This window comes from Saccopteryx bilineata, chromosome 4 (genome assembly GCF_036850765.1).
Source record: "Saccopteryx bilineata isolate mSacBil1 chromosome 4, mSacBil1_pri_phased_curated, whole genome shotgun sequence".
NCBI lineage: Eukaryota > Metazoa > Chordata > Mammalia > Chiroptera > Emballonuridae > Saccopteryx > Saccopteryx bilineata.
The window spans coordinates 157,271,845-157,291,370 of NC_089493.1; the positions used below are offsets into that span (position 1 = coordinate 157,271,845).

The 19,526-nt window shown below is 46.9% G+C and overlaps 2 protein-coding genes and 4 non-coding genes across 7 annotated transcripts; 5 read left to right on the top strand and 1 right to left on the bottom strand.

The window, feature by feature from the left end:
* The first annotated feature begins 12 nt into the window (after positions 1–12).
* On the top strand, positions 13–5,075 carry RACK1 (receptor for activated C kinase 1). The gene is made up of 8 exons (XM_066272402.1): positions 13–261; positions 1,189–1,360; positions 1,898–2,045; positions 2,258–2,353; positions 3,070–3,180; positions 3,779–3,919; positions 4,425–4,535; positions 4,960–5,075. Exons 1-8 carry the CDS (start codon positions 153–155, stop codon positions 5,023–5,025), a joined length of 954 nt encoding a protein of 317 aa, XP_066128499.1. The 5' UTR covers positions 13–152; the 3' UTR covers positions 5,026–5,075.
* Positions 519–586, top strand: LOC136337082 (small nucleolar RNA SNORD95). The gene has a single exon (XR_010731793.1). It is a non-coding gene; the product is annotated as a small nucleolar RNA SNORD95 (small nucleolar RNA).
* On the top strand, positions 1,669–1,747 carry LOC136337042 (small nucleolar RNA SNORD96 family). Its single transcript, XR_010731758.1, has one exon. It is a non-coding gene; the product is annotated as a small nucleolar RNA SNORD96 family (small nucleolar RNA).
* Positions 5,076–5,659: 584 nt separating the features above from the next.
* Positions 5,660–16,625, bottom strand: TRIM41 (tripartite motif containing 41). Of its 2 annotated transcripts, none has more exons than XM_066272400.1 (6): positions 15,778–16,625; positions 11,909–12,004; positions 9,465–9,695; positions 8,881–8,903; positions 8,553–8,617; positions 5,660–8,131 (listed from the first exon to the last, which is right to left on the bottom strand). In XM_066272400.1, the coding sequence occupies exons 1-6, from the start codon at positions 16,561–16,563 to the stop codon at positions 7,527–7,529; spliced, it is 1,806 nt and encodes a 601-aa protein (XP_066128497.1). In that variant the 5' UTR covers positions 16,564–16,625; the 3' UTR covers positions 5,660–7,526. The 2 variants fall into 2 exon arrangements, with proteins under 2 accessions (XP_066128497.1, XP_066128496.1); XM_066272399.1 differs by having other exon boundaries at positions 8,553–8,680; positions 15,778–16,623.
* Positions 16,626–18,596: 1,971 nt separating this feature from the next.
* TRNAV-CAC (transfer RNA valine (anticodon CAC)) lies at positions 18,597–18,669 on the top strand. Its single transcript has one exon. It is a non-coding gene; the product is annotated as a tRNA-Val (tRNA).
* A 334-nt stretch (positions 18,670–19,003) lies between these two features.
* TRNAK-CUU (transfer RNA lysine (anticodon CUU)) lies at positions 19,004–19,076 on the top strand. Its single transcript has one exon. It is a non-coding gene; the product is annotated as a tRNA-Lys (tRNA).
* Positions 19,077–19,526: the final 450 nt, after the last annotated feature.

A 19,526-nucleotide genomic window follows, 5' to 3' on the forward strand; every position in this document is an offset into this window, starting at 1 on the left:
TTGCAAGAGGGGAGGGTATTTCCGGTTTCGGCCGAAGGCTGCTCGCTCTTTTCCTCCGCAAGGCCCGCTGCGGGAGTGGTGGTTCTGTTCGTTACTCTGGGGTATCCAGGTTCATCCTCGTCCCTGCGGCGACATCCGCACCCACCGCCACCATGACTGAGCAGATGACCCTTCGTGGCACCCTCAAGGGCCACAACGGCTGGGTAACCCAGATCGCTACCACTCCCCAGTTCCCGGACATGATACTCTCCGCTTCTCGAGGTAAGGGTTGAGATGCGGGGGAGGGGGGGAGGGCAGAGGATTGGATCAATGGCATGCGTATTGGCAGCCGGGAAAACTTTGGGTATAAGTTGGGTATACAGACCTGTAACTAGGCCTCAGCCGGAATGCAGAACAGACATCAAGACATAGATCAGCTAGCGGCTGCCAGGAAGATTGCAGGGTTGGGAGGCTTTTTTATTTCTTGCTCACCTCCCCGCACGTATGTTTAAGTGTGCCCAGGAGCCTATGGGTTGGGCGGTGCGGTGATGACACCAACATGCCATCTGAGTGCTCGTGCTGAAACCCAGAGGCTGTTTCTGAGCTGTCGCCCGGCCCTCTGCTCGATGGGAAGTGGGTGGACTCCAAGGGGACAGAGCATAACTAGTTTTCCCATCTCTGTACCTGGCTGAGTTTGGAAGCTTCTTGTCCCTTCCGTTTGCGCCCACACTATTAAAGATGGTCTGAGGTTAGGATGATGTCTGGCGCTCAATCGGAAAGCACCATCTTGTAGCATTTAAAGGAGTTTACTAATTCCAGCGCTTTTGGCAGCCCTCAGCTGTAGTTGCAGGAGGCCCTCAGCTGGTCTTCCCTCCCACATTCAAGCTGCTGTGTTTTGCATTAGACGTCAGATAAGATGGAAGTAGATGTTGATTTGGTCTCAGTCTCAAAAAGGCATCCATCGTTTCTGGTCGGTTTCTGCACACCTGAGTTAAATTCTTACCATACTGCTTAGCTCTACCTGACTCTTCTTTGAAGAGTGAGTCACTTGGCCTTGGCTAGTATTAGCCGGTATTGACCCTCCTTCCCTAAGTGTCTTTAATTTGTTAGAACCACCAGTGACCTTGAGGCATCCCAGATTATCAAATAGGTGTGTGTGTGGAGTGAGGTTCCTCACTGAGATTCCTTTTCGCTTTTACTTACCCTTAGATAAGACCATCATCATGTGGAAACTGACCAGGGATGAGACCAACTATGGGATCCCACAACGTGCTCTTAGGGGTCACTCCCATTTTGTTAGTGATGTGGTTATCTCCTCAGATGGCCAGTTTGCTCTCTCTGGCTCCTGGGATGGAACCCTTCGCCTTTGGGATCTCACAACGTAAGTAGCTGCTCACTTAGTCCTGGGCATTGGGGAAAGCTAAGCAGAAATGAGGTATAGTAGATTGATTCTGTTTGAAGATCGTTTCCCATGGGCCATCAGGTCTTTGTGGAAATTGTAAGTCAGGAGACTACCTAGAAAGGATAGATGGAGTGTGACCTCCCTCCTTGTTGCTTTCAGTTAGTTGTGAAGAAGTTCTGAGGAGTGTTCTGGTTGAGCAGTTTTGCTAGATACTGTTAGGAGTAGGGAAGAGTTTGAGCACGTTTTATCTTGAGAGCTCAGTCTTTGGCTAGTCGGGCATAATGGAGGATCCTGGTGATGACAGGTGACATTGTCATCCAATCCCCGCATGGGAGTGAGGACATGTCCTGCAATTCTGAAGGGATCCCCTGACATTCTCAGCCAAAGGCCTGCTATGAACAGAGCCATCCATGTCCAGGATTGTGTGAGTAAAGGCAACTCGACTGGAGCAGGAACCAGTCTAATTGGAAGAAAATTTGCAAAGTGTCTAGACAGTGACCAAGTCCTTCCTTTCAGGGGCACCACCACACGCCGATTTGTAGGCCATACCAAGGATGTGCTGAGTGTGGCCTTCTCCTCTGACAACCGGCAGATTGTTTCTGGCTCCCGAGATAAAACCATCAAGCTATGGAATACTCTGGGTGTCTGTAAATACACTGTCCAGGTAAAGTGAAGGTGCATGTTAAGGTTCTTTCCCACCCTTCTTAACCTGGGCCTTATGTGGTTATGTCAAGCCCCATCTGGAATCTAAAGGTTTCGTTGATCTTGAAGGTTGGGTTCGCAGTGTGAAAGCAAGATTGTCATTATAACTGATGGGTGGGGGTCAATATTTTCAGGGGACAAGATGGTTGCCCCTAATTTCCTTTTCTTCTGTAGGATGAGAGTCACTCAGAGTGGGTGTCTTGTGTCCGTTTCTCACCCAACAGCAGCAATCCTATCATTGTGTCCTGTGGCTGGGATAAGCTGGTCAAGGTAAGCTTGGAGCCATGGTGTAGGGCAGGGTCCCCAAACTACGGCCTGCGGGCCACATGCGGCCCCCTGAGGCCATTTATCCGGCCCCCGCCGCACTTCTGGAAGGGCACCTCTTTCATTGGTGGTCAGTGAGAGGAGCATAGTTCCCATTGAAATATTGGTCAGTTTGTTGATTTAAATTTACTTGTTCTTTATTTTAAATACTGTATTTGTTCCCGTTTTGTTTTTTTACTTTAAAATAAGATATGTGCAGTGTGCATAGGAATTTGTTCATAGTTTTTTTTATAGTCCGGCCCTCCAACAGTCTGAGGGACAGTGAACTGGCCCCCTGTGTAAAAAGTTTGGGGGAGCCCTGGTGTAGGGTCTTTGCCAGCTGGGATGTGTTCCCATTGTCTCCTACATGGCCACAGGCTCCAACTTTGAAAGATTCGTTCCTCAGTATACTTTTTTACTCTTACTAGTTGGTCTAAAGTAGCTAGCTAATTGATGAGCCTGAGTCCCTTATAAGGCATTTGTTACCTCTCTTAATCCTGATTGTCCACAAGTGGCCAAGGTACTTGTTGGGGGTAAAGATAGAATGAAAAATGGTCATCTTATCCAGGAATGCTTTTAAACAAGGTTTAAAAGCCCTTTCTGTTTGACATTAGCCGGTCTGACTCTGGCAGATCCAGAGATAGGTTCTTTACCTATAATCACCACTACCACCCCAAATACAGGTATGGAACCTGGCAAACTGCAAGCTGAAGACCAATCACATCGGCCACACAGGGTACCTGAACACTGTGACTGTCTCTCCAGATGGATCCCTCTGTGCTTCTGGAGGCAAGGTACTCAGTGCCTAGGACTCTTCTATTCAGTGGAGACGGTGTCTTAGAAGACTTAAGCCTAACCTATGGTGGCGCAGTGGATGAAGCATAGACCTGGAATGCTGAGGTCTCTGATTCAAAACCCCAGGGATGCCCAGTTGGGGCACATAGGAGAAGCAACAGTGAATTGATGCTTCCCTCTCCCTTTCTCTCTCCCCCTCTCTAAAATCAATAAGTAAAATCTTCTGATAATACTTAAGACAATGACGTACCAATCTAAGCGTTTCTAAAGATCGCATTCTGAAAATGACATAAATAATGTGTACTGTTTAAAAGAAAAAGATTGTCTTCTATAAATCTGGTTTCTTCTGAGATTAGGATCATGATTTTCAAACTTACCGTAGTATGTTAGAAGTCACAGGCTCTTGGTAGTGTTGGTGAGGTGATGCATTAAAGGAAAGGTATAAAGTAGTAAAAATATTGGTACTTGAATCATTAGTTTGGGGGAAGTTCAAGGTATGGGGAGTAGGAATGGTTAAGAATTAGGACAGTCTGAGACAACTGGGATTAACATCTGGAAGAGATCACATTGCTCTGACTCATCTTTTTTCTCTCCCAGGATGGCCAGGCCATGCTGTGGGACCTCAACGAAGGCAAGCATCTTTATACACTTGATGGCGGGGACATCATCAATGCCCTGTGCTTCAGCCCCAATCGTTACTGGCTCTGTGCTGCCACTGGGCCCAGCATCAAGATCTGGGTGAGTATGGGCTACAGTTAAGACCAGGTGCCTATCTGTACTCTGTAAGCCCTGGCAACAGTGTGGTTCCTCAACAGCTATTGTTAGGGTATTCATGGAGACCTGGGAAAAGCTAGTTAAAACTTCCGAGTTTAGGATTTGCAATGTTTAGGAGACCTTTGCCTACAAAAGAGGATGGCCAGTTATAGCAGCTTATTCAACCTCAGCATGGTTGACATTTTGATCTGAGTAATTTACTTGGGGGTAATGGGCAATCCTGTTTCTTCTAGGATGTTTAGCAACATCCCTGGCCTTTACTCCCCCCTAGATGCCCATAGCAAACTCCCTTTAGAAACAACTAAAAGTGCTTCTAGACATTGCCAAATAGAGGAATGTGGCAAAAAATATCTTAAGAAAACTGAGTTATAAAGGGGTTTTTGAGAGGGGACCTATGTTTAGTTTATTTTTTAGTGTCAGTGGCATTCAGGTACCAAGTTTCCTTACCCTGGTTTTATTCCTTCCCCAGGACTTGGAGGGCAAGATCATTGTAGATGAATTGAAGCAAGAAGTTATCAGTAACAGCAGCAAAGCAGAGCCTCCCCAGTGCACCTCTCTGGCCTGGTCTGCTGATGGCCAGGTAAGTGCATGTGTCCTTGGGTGACTTGGTTTCTACTTTTTCTTTTCTTCTTACCTTCTTTTAGTGTAGTGTGTCTCATCTGCCCATTATACAAAACCAGCATCTTTGACATAAAGTAAAATGACAACATTAGGATGATTTGGAAGGACCTATATAGATATGCTAGTGAACAGAGAGAATGTGTTCTTGCATGGGAGAGAAGGTTGTGGCTTGTACAGCAGTGATTACATGTCTTCCATTAACATTAACTTGACCAGTTTATGAGTGTATGAACCCCTTAGTACTAGCTGTTGCTTCTTCTAGGAATAATCACCTCCCATAATCAGGTAGTTAGAAGAGTGGGGATCTTAAGAGCCATCTTTGCTGCACTAGTGGGACTGCAGTTGCATGCCTCAGACCTATGACTGTCATTTCTTCTTTGCAGACTCTCTTTGCTGGCTACACAGACAACCTGGTGCGAGTGTGGCAGGTGACCATCGGTACCCGCTAGAAATATATGGCAGAGCTTTAGAAATAAATTGGTTTCCTGGCTTGTAGAAAGTGTCTCCCTGATTAGGAAAAAAGCTGCTTTCTCTGCTGTGCTGCTTACAAATTTAGTTAAGATACTGGCAGACTGGGAGCATAGGCCAAGTAAACAAGGTTTAGGGGGGAGAAGAGGGTAGATGTCAGTCAGTTATGGTCCCTTATCACAATGTCGTATTTCTGATACATATTCTCAGGGTCTTAAAGGCTTGAGAAATTTTTTAGTGAAAGGTACTGATTATTCTGGTGGTCGCAATCAATTTAAAATTAGCAGAATCCTCAGGACTGACACAAGAATTGAACAAAGATGCATTTTATCATTCTTCTAAAGGGAAGATTATAATGCAGAAAACTTTCTGAAACTCAACAGGTTAAGTTAGCATAGTCTACATCAGTGGTTTTCAACCATGTCATATTTAGGAACCAGTGAAAATTGAATTATTTCACGTACCGCTAAGGCAGAAATCGCCCTCTGCATAAGTGAATATGACTTAAGATTATTGGGTCTATAATCTTACAGTATCAATGTTTAACTTGCAGACAGGCAGTTCAAAATCATTGGTCTACATCCCATTGGGCCTTTTGTTAAAATGGAGGGTTGATTTTCATTCTTGAAAGCAACTACCCAGGAGAACTGCTACTTCATAATTCCTTTTTACTCCTTCCGTAATTGGAGATTTTACCTTGTTTCGAGTTGTGTGGAGGTATTTTAAATCAGAGTTGGCTAAATGACAAATAGCATATTGAAGTAGCTTGTATATAACCTCCACTTCACAAACGGTAATGTGGGATCTCTGGCATTCGCTCCAATATTGAGACTTCTAGATAAATTCACTAAAAAAAAATAAAGGAAAACTTGACGAATGTATTTCTAGGTTCTGGGCCTGAGACCCACGGATGGAGACTTGGGGAAACCAGACTCTTGGGGAAAGCCTCAAAACAGTAGGGCAGGGGTCGGAAACCTTTTTGGCTGAGAGAGCCATGAACGCCACATATTTTAAAATGTAAGTCGGTGAGAGCCATACGACGACCCATGTACCTTACACATTATCTAATAAAAATTTGGTGTTGTCCTGGAGGACAGCTGTGATTGGCTCCAGCCACCCACAACCATGAACATGAGCAATAGGAAATGAATGAATTGTTTAATACAGGAGAATGTTTTATATTTTTAACATTTTTTTTTATTAAAGATTTGTCTGCAAGCCAGATGCAGCCATCAAAAGAGCCACATCTGGCTCACGAGCCATAGGTTCCTGACTTCTGCAGTAGGGGATAGAACTCAGCAAATCATCTTCAAGTATAGTCTGAAGTATGTGCCAATAAATAAGTCTTAATAGTGCTAACCAGAAAGGACAGATGTGCAAAAGGCAGGAATCGAAGAGACGTGTGATTAACTATCATTTAGTGGAGGGGACTGGCTCCAGTGGAAGAAATGAAGGTTTCTAAGTTACATCCTGTTTATGCTCGTAAAGGAATAGGCTCCACAAAAGCAGCAAATAAATTTATTTCCACAACAACCCAACTTCCCTTTTCCCAAGGAACCTAAATTGACCTGAGCCATCAAAGCACAGGACAAAAGCTGATAAGTGACAGAAGGCAAAGGGTTACTAGAAAAATAGATTATACCCAAGGTTTTCCTCCTGGGAACCCAAACCCTGCTCCCCATCAGGGCTCATCAAATGGAACTAAAGACAGGAAGAGGATGGAAAGTGACAATAGGAATTTAACTGAACACAGGAGAAAGGAGCCCAGCAGTGAGAAGGGTAGGATGAGCTTGCTCCTAGATTAAGTGCTGGGAAAGAAGGGTAAGAAAATAATTTATTGGGGGATGTAATGGTATGTAGTTTCAATCATATCGACCATTCCAGATTTTTCACTGAAGTTAAATTCTGGCCAGTCTATGGAGGTAGAAATTGGGGATGGAAGAACGTTTAGAATACCTCCTTCCCCCAAATAGACGGTTCTTTATTATCCAGCTCTACCCTTTGCCCAGCCGGTCTCTCTCCACCCCACTCCCCAAAAAAGCTTCCAAATCCCTTAGCTAAAACTTGCAAGAGAAAATGGAATTGGAATGGGGGTGGTCATGAGTCTTGACCAAGTCCTCCAGCCTGGGAACTGACATGAAGGTTGAAGAGCAGGGATGGGGAAAGAGAAGTTGATAAAATTAAGTATTCCCTCCCCTAGTCAAATTCAGGCCCTGGGCAGAAGGAAGGAGGAAAGACTAGGCAGTTATCAAGGGACCCATGCAGACCTGTTGGACAGATAGGTGAGAGGAAGCTGAGCTGGAGGCCAGAAGGGTTCGTTAGGCTCCTAGAGGGAGAAGTAGTGTCCTGGGGTCAAGGAAAAGTAAGAAGCAATGCAGTAACAGTTTTGGGAGCCTTTCAACCCCCAAATTTATGGGCCACCGTCCACTACCACCCGCCCCACCAGTGCTGACCAGAGGGGCCCCTGCGGGTGGCAGGCTGATCAAGGGCACAGCTTGATGCGGGTGCCCTTGGAGAGCACCCGGAAGAAGGGGAAGACACGCTCGCCCAAGAAGGCAGCCGAGAAGGTGTGCACGTGGGCCAGAGTCTCTGCATTGTAGAAGCCCAGGCGCCCAGCCTCATAGTCCAGGTACACGCCAAAGCGCCGTGGTTTCTCAATTGGGCTCAGCAGTGTCTGCTCTGTTGAGCTCTGCGCCTGGTAACGCTTGCCATTGGTGCCCACACACCAGATTTCCCGCTGGAGCAGGGACTGCTGGGGTAGATGGAGCCGGCGGCGGCGGTGGTGATGGCGTGAGGAAGAGCTGGCATCCCCAATGACCACAGAGGAACCCCCAGAACCCACCTTTTCCTTATGACGGGGTGATTCACGGGCAGCACCCACCGCCCAGCCCCGCCGCCCACCCACCTCTACCTCCCAGTAGTGCCGGCCAGAGCGGAAGCCTTGGGCCCCCAGTACACAGCAGTCAGCTGAGAAGAGCTTGGAATGGTCAGCAACCTCTTGCCTCCGCTCTGCGAGACGGACCCCCCGGCAGTCAGGAGACAGCATCAGGGCTGGGTGAGCCGTTTCAGGGTCCAGCGTCAGGTCCACTTGGGAAGGGGGAGGACAAATAGGCCAGCGATGGACCCAGTGTTCCCATCAGCAAAATCCAAGGTTCAGCTTTTCCTAATGCCCTTCCTCCTTCGCATTCCCGATCACCAGCTGTCCTTAGTTCCCCACCCCTTCCTTCATGGAGGCCAGGCTCAGGCTCCTAGGGATTCTACCTCTTTCCCACTCTTGATTCCAAGACACTGGATAGGCCTTCCCTCAGGCCCTGCCTCTTCTTGCCAGCCTTCACCCCTAACGCCTACCTGGGCTGGGCCAGAAGTCCTGACTTGAAGTCCCAGGTGGCCTGCCTGTAGCCTGTTCCATCAGCCCCCATTCTTCCCCTGGGGCCCATCTTCCCTCAGAACCCAATCTCAGGTCTGTGAAGGGAAAAGCCAAGGAAGGTCGTATAGGTGACCTCCCTACCTCGAGCAGCCTGACAGAACATCCGGCTCATTTTCCTCACGATGGCATCTGTCAGGAAGTCATGGCTATGGGGTTGACACGGGTCAGGGGACCAGATCTCTGGGGGCTGCAGCTGTACCTCTTCGCACCTGGAGGAAGGGGACCAGGCAGGGGGTGGGACCATAATATTCCCAGAGGGGAGAAGAGAAGCTGAGGGGAAGGAGAGGAGGGTATAGGAGGCAGAAACCCAGGTCCTGGGGAAGGAAGGAGAGGGGCAGGACAGCCAAAAGAGGTAGGGATGGGGAACCAGATGCCACTGGGTCACAAAGGATCAACAGTGGGAACACACCTATTGAAAGTCTCCTTGATGTCCTGGGAATAACAGAAACACAGAGAAGGAGAGGGAGAAAGAGAGAAAAAGAGAGTCAGCTGTGCAGGGATGGCTCCTTTCTCCCAGTCTGATTCCAGCTGGAGAAAGACTGAACTTAAACAGGGGACTGAGAAAAACATACCTCAAGGCCCTCAATAATAAGCATGCATCCAATTCAGTCTTCCCTGTGCCTCAGCACACCTAACTCACCTCCTTTTCTGTAAGCCCAGGAATAGAATTTCCAAACCCAGTTAAATAATTTTCACACTATGACTTGATCATCTTTTCAGGATGTCATTCAAAAATTCTTTCAACTCTCATTTAAAATCCTCCTTTTACAACTGAATTTTCTTTATTTTCATTGGGTATAAACACACACACACACACACACACACACACTTGGCAGTAACTATCTTCAGCCTCAAAAGACCTTTGGGTCTAGGTGAAATCCCTTTGGGTTCCTCCCAATGAGAAAAGGCAGCTATGGACAGGTGTTTGGTACACAATGCCTGACACAGCAAACGGGATGCTGGGGAGCAGACATGGAAGGGGGCACTGCTCACCTGGAGCAGCCGCAGGCCTCCCTGTTGGCTCCGCTCCTGGGCCTCAGCCAGCAGGCGGCTCAGCTGGGCGGCCTGCTCCGCTAGACGGTTGGCCACAGCTCCCGTGCGCCCCAGTTGGGCTTCATGCATCTCTCGAAGGCGCCGTTCCAGCCCTGCCTGCTCTTCAGCCAGAAACCTTGTCAGCCGCCCAAACTCCGAGGCCACAGCTGCCAGCTCTGATTTCATCTGATTCTGGGATGATGCAAAGGGGATGGTGGATACCACCTCAACACACAGAAACATAAACCTCCAATTTTGCAACTGCTGCCCCTCAATCCAAGGCAAAGGAGCCCTACATCCCAAATGGAAAGAAGTATCTTACCCCTTCTCCACCTCCCAGCCCTACCAGGCAGGGATCACTCCCCCATTCCCACCACACCGGTCCAAAACTCATCCACCTCTGTCTGCAATACTTATCTCTAGGTTGGCTACTTAATTTGACTCATTCTTCAAGTCTAAGATATTCCCTGAGACCAGCCTTCCCTCCTCTCCAGATATAAATCGGGACCACCCCCATAAATATCAGTGTCTGTCTTCATGGTATTTACCTATTTTGAAATGTTATGTTTACATTGTAAGTATCCTTTAATATCCTTTTCCCTCACGGTACTGTAAATTCTGTTTGCCAGAGTCCTTCGACCCTGCCACAGTACTGACCACAGAATTAGTACTTGGTAAGAATTTCTTGAAATGAATAAAAAAAAAAACAAATCAAAATATGAAATTAGGGTTCTGACTAATATACCACTGGCGACTTTGGCAAAGTCACCTAATTCTAGACCAGGAATCGGCAAACATTTTAAAATTTTTATTTATCGATTTTAGAGGGAGAGAGGAAGGAAGAGAGAAACATGAATTTGTTGTTCAACTTATTTATGCATTCACTGCTTGATCCTTGTATGTGCCTTGACCAGGGATGGAACCTGCAACCTTGGTGTATCGGAATGACTCTGCAGCCAACTGAACTACCCAGGCAGGGCTCATGGGAAAACTATTTCTGTAAAGGGCCACATAATATTTTATACTTTAAGGGCTAAGAGGCAAAATCAAGGATATTATTACGTAAGTACTTATAATAAGAGAAAACACCGATCCATTCCCACCTCAGTTGCCTGGGCTTGGCAATCCCAGATAGTGGGCACACTTTTTGCCCATGTATCATCAGCTGAAGACATTCTTGGAATAAAGAGTGACAGGCCAAGTAAAAAGTCAGTTTCTCTCTGTCCCAGGGCACTCAAGATTCTTATACCTTTTCTGCACACCAGGAGCCCAGAAGTCTCAATTTGGACAGCTGGCTGGAGGCAAGATAACTCCCCAACTCTGAGACCCAGATTCTACCACTCAATGCCAGGCAGTTGTCAGCAGCAGAGTCCCTAAAATGTAGGTGGGCAACAAGCACAGGCCCTGGGAAGTGGTAAGGCCTAGCCACTGGCCAGGGTGACAGGCACAGAAGAGGTGGGGGGAAGGCATCTAACCAGAGTGATGTCCTGGATTTGGTCTCTAAAACTCAGCACCAGGCTATTCCAGTGCCTGGGGCCTTACAAAATCAGATGGGAAGAGAGATGGAAATTGGGGGGAAATACCTAAAAATACCATATTTCTCCATGTATAAGACACACCCTTTTTCAAAAAAATTTAGGATCTAAAAATTGGGTGCAACTTACACAATGGTTGTAGATTTTTTTAACTTGCATTTCCCTCTTTTTCGCGCAGATGAGGAGTTATATGAATTTTATGATGAATAAAACTGGAGTTCAATAACTTTATGTAATACATTTTTTTTCAAGTTTCGAGCCCCAAAATTAAGGTGCATTTTATAGATGGGAGCGTCTTACATATGGGAAAATACTGTACTCTTTGAGGCGAAGTGAGCAATAATGAAAAATGGCTGTGAAACAGTGTACTAGAATATATCAGATGTCTATAATTCTAACATTCACCAATTCCTTCCCTCCATTATCTATGCTGGCCCCCTATTCTCATGCTCCAGGCTGTTCTACCCACCTATCAGCCATCTATCCTGGGATCTGGGCTTCTCTGACGGCTACTATATGGATGTCACCTTGCTCCCTTTCTGCCCTCTGCTATCCAGTGCAGTACACAGAGCATGGTGGAACACTGGCTCTGGGGTTAGCCTGAGGTGGTAAGCCTGCTCTGCAGCCTTCAGTTAAGACATCCAGCCTCTCCAAGCCAGGCCTTTCACCCCATTCTTGAACCTGAGAATGTACATACCTCCTGACCATCTAAGGCCCCCCTCTTCTCAGGACCCTGGGAGGGTGTCTATCTCTCTCCCAGGCCTTGGCTGCCCCTCTTCAGGAGATCAAGTCACCTCCTGTGAGTGGGCAGGCCATCATCCCTGCCCTGACCATAGAGCCAGTCAGTTCCTGTCAAGAACATTCACCCACCTTCAGCTCTGTCACTCGCCTCTCTTCCTTGGCTTTCATCTTCTGCACAGCCTCCAGGTGCTTCCTCAGAGGTTCCACATGCCTCTGCAGTTTGGCCTGAGGGAACAGTAAAAGGAAGGCTACTGGCCTAGCCTAGGAGAGCCACCTGCTCTCAGAACCCACCTCCCCCATCGTCCTACAGTAAGTTGGGTCTCAAAGCCTGATCCTCATCCCAGTTATCATACTCCCTTCCTTGACTTCCAAATGATGACAAAACCTCCAACCCTCCACCTGCACTCATGTCCACAGCCCTTGATGTGTTCTCTAAAGGTCGGATCCAGATGGCCAGAGAGCCCCACACACACAAGTGGAGTGGGCCTGGCTTCAGCACCTCACCACACAAAGTCCTTCCATATGAATGTTCCTGCCTATGGTCCCTTACCCCTCATAAGATATCTTCCTCATAACTTTCATCTCTAAGTACTTTTCTGATAATTTTCATGTGATAAAAATCCATCAGTGGTTCTCCATCACTTGCAAAATATGAGGCTCTACTCCTACAGTTTTAGCCTGCCCTGCCTGTATCTACTCCTTCTACAGACTCTTAAGTTTTAGCCACATAAGACACCTTGTCTTTTCCTGAGTATACCTCCATACCTTTATCTATGCTGTTCCCTCTGCCTGGGAATGATCTTCTCCACTTGGCCCGAGGCAGTCTCTTAAAACCCAGCTACCTGACTATGGCCCTGATCCTCCCTGACCCCAACTTCCTGTGGGATCCTGAGAGACATAAAAACAAGCTTTATGCTTGACCTGTGGTGGCGCAGTGGATAGAGAATCAACCTGGGACACTGAGGTCACCAGTTCGAAACCCTGGGCTTGCCAGGTCAAGGCAAATGATAAGTAAGGAACAACTAAAGTGAAGCAACTATGAGTTGATACTTTCTCTCCCCAACCCTCTGTAAAATCAATAAATAAAAGACAAACAAAAGGAAAAACAAGCTTTGTAATACTTCCTAGGCACTGTAATCATTACAAGTGTGCCTGCCTTCCCCAGGACACAGGGACTCATGGGGACAGGGTTGCCACTTTAATTTCTATGTTTCTCTCTGTCCATCTGCTTTCTCTCCCAATCACTTGCTAAATGAAAAACAAAAATCCTCTCCTCCTAAGTTTTAACCTTCACAGCAAATATGCACTCAAGCTCTGTGTTCAATCATTTGTAACAGTCTTTCTCTTTAAAGGGCTGGTAGAGGGACCAGAATGGGTGAGGCAAGCACAATCTGTTTATTATTTCCATTTTTATGTCCTCTGCTTTTGTGTTTCTCCCTCCTTTTCCTTGAGGGGTAACAGAGGGTAAAAGAGCTGAAGCCTAGAATCCAATCTGATCCTAAATGCAGCCAGGTGACCTGAAGCAAGCCAGGATTCTGTTTCCTCATCTTAAAAAAGCAATTGGGATAACAGAATCTACCCCTTGGACAGTCCCTTAGACAATAAACTTAGCATAGTGTCTGCCATGTAGCAACAGATCACTAAATGTTATCTAGTATTCCCTATCCACTCCTTAAGCTGCCAATGACAACATGATAATGACCCTTGAACTAAAGAAGTTACTGACCCAGAGTACAAAAGGCAGTTAGTCGTTGCACAAGAAAGTGGATGTAGAAAAAGTTTACAGTAATAAGATTAGAATCAATCCATAACATGAAAATAGCAAAAACTACACAGAATTTTGCGTTTCGATATTACTTTCTACTTTTCTCCAGTACTGTCAATAATTTGAACTCTAATACATAATTTTTGATGCTTACGTTTTCCATTAAATATTTTTCCTAAATTGTTGACAAAAAATTCATAAGCAAAAGTCCAAATAGAGTACTATTTAAGAGAAATTTTCAAGGATCTTTCATTTTTTTTGGAGATTTATACATCCCTTATGTGTTACTATCTATTGTTTTCTATCTATAAAACAACACAATGCCAAGCTAGTGCTTGTTAGTGTACATATCTGAACAGAATAAACTACTTGCCTGTAAAATAGCCTGTAACTTAGAAAGGGAATCACTCAAATTAGTTTTATGTAATAAAACTTACGTATAGACGTTTGTTGATCAATTAATGTCAGATTATTTGTGTCAGTGACCTCCCTAAATTGCACAGCCCTACTGGACTGGCATTCAATAAATGTGGTTAACAAATTAAAATCCAGATTCAGAAGCCTTTGAAAGTCCTGCCAGGGGAGTGTGAAGGAGAAAGGGGTAGAATGACCACGGATATTCCATCCTGGGACCCAGTTAACAAAATGGCTACACATTGTTTGATGGGTACAGCTAACTAGCAACTGAAAGGATAAAAGAAGGGAAGGACAAAAGAAGTTCACAACCTCCCCTAATAATGCAGGGCCTAAAAGGCAAAGCAATATTACCAATGCAGTGAGTCCCATACGAGGCCGGACTTTCTAAAGATACTCTCCTCATCACAGATTCAGAATCTCTATGGGTAGAGTCCACTCCAATTTTGAAAACCTCCACTAGTAATCTGGCCAAGTGGCCAGCTTTGCAATCACTGTGTGGAAGGAATTGTTAACCTGTCATGAGGGGGTGTAGGTGTGCCTCAGCTACCACTCGTAGCTGAGCTCTAGACACATTACTCTAAAATTGGGGTAATGATAATAACATCTAAATGAGGTTACTGTGGGAATCAGGTGTGAAAACACAAGTCATAAAATGAAAAAGTTCTGTGCCGATCACACAGAAGCTACCTTCTCCTTATCCCAGACCTACTGCTTCAAACACTTCCAGGCTTCACTAAGTAGTGATATTTGTGCTGGCTTGTCTCACAGCCAAGTCTCCTTTACCTATGTCCAGAAAGAATCAGGGTCAGAAGTAGGGGGTAAGATACTAACCAAAACAGAATCAGACTCAAAGATGAAGTTGTATGTCAGAAAATCAGACAAACATCCAAATAGTTGTTAACAGTACTGTGTAGACCAGGGGTGGGGTAGGGGTAAGGAATAGGTCATAACCAAGTCCATCACTTACTAGTAGCTGTGTGGCCCTGCGTATATTACTTAAATCTGTTTCCCGATCTGTAAAATGGGAATAGAAACCATATCAAACTCACAGGGTTGTTTGGAGTTTTAACCAAGACAGTTCATGAAAAGTGCTTAGTACAGTGCCTGGGGTACCTAGTTATATATTCAATAAATATTAACTTTTAATCCTGAAGACAATAAAATTCAAAGACATTCAGAGACTTGCCCAACTGAATAAATGCATAGCTAGGACTTATGCTTTAAAAGTCTCTCCTTTTTTCTGAATTCTCAGGAAACATAAGAAGTTCTGGCCAGTACAAAAGACTGATGCAGATCCAACAATCCTCAGGGGGAGAGAGAACTCATCAGAAGTTCAGTGCATCTGGGTCTGACACTAGCAGTCATTACTATGCACCAGTTCCTCAAAGCCCTTTCTTGTTCTTTGAGACCCTAAGTTCTTCCCATCTCCAGGGGTCTTAGTCAAGGATAGACTTAAGATCACCCAAAGGAAAATGGAACTGGCGGTAAAGCCCTAGTGGCCTGTCACCTGCACTCCACTTAGGCACAGCGAAGTGTGAAACAGCAATAGCTTTCCCCAGGGGTCACAGCCCAGTGATACCGAATTGCCATCTTTGCCCAATTTCCTCTGAAGAAGCCAGTCTTACCTAGTCTTCACTGTGTCTGATGTCTATGTACCAGATCCTTCTCATTCTAACCCTTGATGCCAGTAAATGCTAAGTTAAGAGTCAGCTTACCAGTACATGAGTTTCTTTGGAGGAGGGAAGACATTTCCTTTTCACAGCTCCACTTACTTCGCCTCTTCCTCTACTAAACTACCACCTTCTACTTCTCTCACCTTGTATTCCTGCACCACCTCCTCCAATGGCACCACGCTGTGCTGTTTGTGGCTTCTGGATTCTCGGCACACCACACAGATGGCCTCTTCGTCCACCTCACAGAAGAGCTTCAGTGCTTCTTGGTGTTTGGGACAAATGCCCTGCTCATTCCCACGGCTCCCCCGACCAGGTGCTGGATGCATCTGCCTAATCACCTGGACCATGTTGGCCAGCTGCAGGTTGGGGCGGAAGCTCCGCCTGGGAAAGCTCTTTCGGCACTGGGGGCAGGTGAAGCACCTCCGAGGGGCTGGAAGCGGGGGCAGGGACGTGACAGGGTCTAACTCCTCTTCCTCGTCCTCCTCCAGAACTTCTTCCTCGTCCTCCTCCATGTCCCCCAAGTAGTAGTCCAGGTCTTCTTCCTCCTCCTCCTCCTCCCAAACGTAGTCCATGTTGTCCCAGCTGGACCCGCCCATGCCACCAGTCCAGAACACACCTTCCTCTTCCTCCTCGACTTCTTCCTCCAAGTCTCCCTCATAGTCTTCATCCCTCATGGGGGTGTCCCAAACTCCACCGGCCCCCACAGCCTCCACTTCCTCCTCTTCTGCGTCCTCCTCTTCCTCCTCCCGGTCTAACTCGTCCCTGTCGTCCTCATCCTCTCCTCCCCACAACTGGGTTACACACACTCGGCAGAAGTTGTGTCCGCAGCCGATAGACACGGGGTCCGTGAAGTAATCAAGGCAGATGGCGCACACCGCCTCCTCCTGAAGGGTCTGCACCGGGTTGGGTGCCATGGCAACGGCAGCCATCTTAGTGTCCACTTAGCCAGTGTAGATGGTTGGGGGCGGGGGGAGTAGGGGAGGTGGGGGTGGGGACGGGGGGGGGTGTCTTGCTTCAAAGACGCCCTGACGACCCGGCCCCACCCCCAGCCCTGCCTCCCCACACCTTGCCTCAAGCGCAGGCAGAGAAATGTTCTCCCGACAACCCACCCCTCCACAGTTTCCTACTCTTAGACGACACCCGTATCTCTGCGAAGGGAGATGACACAGCTCAGCAGTACCGCCAAGTCCCTCAGGTGGCCCTGAGTGCAAATTTGCCCCAACGCTCCCTTGGCCTCCTCATAAACCCCCGCCCCTCATTTTCTGGCTCCGCCCCCTTACTTCCGGTCTCCTTACCAACACTTCCTGTTTCAACTAGCACGCAAGCTAGCATGTTCCTTCCGCGGTCGCGCAACGCTCCCTTTTTCCCGCCCCGGGCCCCGGAGGGCAGGAAACGACGAGGAGACGCTCTAGCACCCACTTGGGAACAGGATGAGAGGGTTAAAGTAATGGAGGCCCACATTTCTCTGGTACGGGGGGAGCGAGAAATGCAGACGAAACAGGACAGGCTGCCCTCATCCCCCGCCACTGGGGATAAACTTCAGGAGACATTGGAAGCCTTTGCGGCTGTCCGTTGTCGATGCTGTGACCACATCGGCCCAGTGCCACCCTACCGGCAGGACACGAAGCACTTCATCGAAGACACCCTACAGCTAATGCCGGAAGCGGAGGGGTGGGTCCTAGGGGTGGGTCCTAGTGAGCGTCCTAAAGTATTTCCGGCCATTCTAGGCAAGGACTTTGTTGTTTGAGGACTCAGAACGTCCCTAGAATCTAGGGCCTATGACCATCGGGAGGCGGGGTCTGAAGAAGCGCGGTGGGTGGGACCAGAGACCCTTCCCCTCCTCCCCTCTATAGTTGGCATTTCACACCCATTTTAGAAAGTGCCATTTGGTTACTGTCGCATTGAGGAACTTTCCTAACTGCACATCAGTAAAAGGATAGTGGCAAGTCGTTACATGTACATTCACATAGTGGAACACTTCAGCTGTAAAAAGGACAACAAGGTACCGAACAGCGTGTAGTGTACTGCCATCTGCAAAAGAGGGAGAGGGTGGAGGATGTTAAATGCATTTGATATTTTTATAATCCTGTGTTTATCCATACAAAATAAGGATAATAATTCCTATCTTAGAGAGTTTCGTAAAATTGAAGTTAATGTCATACAAAGCGATAGAATGTTGATTAGAACATAGTGAGATAATAAGATTTAGCTACCCGTTACTATCATCATCGTCAGTTTGGAACAATATTAGTAGCAGAGGTTCTCTGGGAATGCCGAGGGTCCGGGATAAGAAAGCTACTTTTTCGTATATGTCATTCTGTATCTTTTGAATTTAGAACCAAATAAATCTATTGCCTCAAATTAAAAAAAAAAAAAAAACCACGAAAAACTTCTAAGTGCCATCGATTCATTGAACACTTCCTGAACTGTGCACCACTCCTGCTCCGCGCCCAAAATACCTCGAGGTCTTGTTTTCATGAGGTCCCAGTCTCAGAGCAGGGACTCAGAATGGATTTGTGGTTACTGATCTTACTTCAGAGAATTCTATTAGTAAAAATATCGCTGTGAGCATCTCTGTCAAATAGATTATTAATGCGAGAGAAATAATATTTGATGCTTTTAAAAAAAGAATCGTTTAATTAAAAAAAAAAAAACTGCGGTGGAAGTTGCAGGACTGTAATTCTTGTAGAGAATTCCCAGTGAGTGCCGGCGCTGCATGACCCTTGCGGGGAAACTCCAAGTGAACCCGTGCTTTTTAAGGGGGTGATGCCAAAACTACATAGGAATCCTCGTGGGTGAGCTATATTAGACCATTCTGGGAGCTGCGGACTCTTCGGGAATATAAAAGTGCGGCCACAGCACTGCTCAGTGGGCCGGTTCAAGGAGCTAAACCTTCTTGGTACCCTGCCATTTGGGGCCATGGATAGATTGGGATGGTATCAAGCAGCTCCCAGAACTGGAGGTTTCCGTAGTGTAGTGGTTATCACGTTCGCCTCACACGCGAAAGGTCCTCGGTTCGAAACCGGGCGGAAACAAGCTTTTGGTCGTTTCCATTTGTACAGTAAATTCTTCATCCCAGCATCAAGGACAGGTGGTTGTCACAGGGAAAGAAGGAAGGTCGTGTAACTACAGCAGGCACTCCATAAATGCTCGCAATACAAATTCAGGTCTCCAACCGCAAATAATCTTTTTTGATTGTCCCCTCGGAAGCCCGCAGGGCCATCTCTCCCAAGTCGAGGGACCTAATGACTAGGACAGAGTCAAACGCACAGCGGGAGCTTCACAATACCTGTGCAACTAATTCTCAAGATGTATTCATAGCCTTGTGTATGAATCTTAGTCTCTTGAGATAAAAAATGAAATGTGTTTTCCCGACTAGCTCAGTTGGTAGAGCATGAGAGTCTTAATCTTAGGGTCGTGAGTTCGAGCCCCACGTTGGGCGGAATAATTTTATAGAAACTACTTTCCATACAAAAGTAACGTATTTCCCAAAGGTGGGCGCCAAAAGTAGAAAGGTGATCGCCAGTGGTTGAGCAAAGGACCCCAAATTGACATACAGCCTACCCTAAAGCCCTCGGCAGGCCTTGAGGGATTGAGCGACGAATTGGTGCCAAGAGTCGGCGGACAAATTCCAGGGTCTGGTCTCTCTGGCCTGCATTCCGCTTGCTGAAATCCGCCAAATTCAACATGTACCTGGCTCCTTCTCTACCAGAAGACTCGTCTGGGTGTCCGGGACAAGAAGCGTTGGGAGGAAGGCCACGGATCTTCCGGAAGCTGCAGTGGTACCCCAGGACGCGCCCTGGACGTTCATCGGTCCAAACCGTAGCTCTGTGATATGCTAGCACCTTACTAGGTGATAACAGAGTTCAGGATTCTGCGCTCTCACTGCCGC

Excerpts from the sequence above, each read along its gene's own strand:
- RACK1 (XM_066272402.1), top strand. The coding sequence starts at position 153 with ATGACTGAGCAGATGACCCTTCGTGGCACCCTCAAGGGCCACAACGGC. Across the intron at positions 2,354-3,069 it reads GCTGGGATAAGCTGGTCAAG|GTATGGAACCTGGCAAACTG; the intron begins GTAAGCTTGGAG and ends CCCCAAATACAG. Across the intron at positions 4,536-4,959 it reads CCTGGTCTGCTGATGGCCAG|ACTCTCTTTGCTGGCTACAC; the intron begins GTAAGTGCATGT and ends TCTTCTTTGCAG.
- TRIM41 (XM_066272399.1), bottom strand. The coding sequence starts at position 16,563 with ATGGCTGCCGTTGCCATGGCACCCAACCCGGTGCAGACCCTTCAGGAG. Across the intron at positions 12,005-15,777 it reads AGGTGGTGCAGGAATACAAG|GCCAAACTGCAGAGGCATGT; the intron begins GTGAGAGAAGTA and ends CTGTTCCCTCAG. Across the intron at positions 8,132-8,552 it reads GTTCTGTCAGGCTGCTCGAG|TGGACCTGACGCTGGACCCT; the intron begins GTAGGGAGGTCA and ends CCCCTTCCCAAG.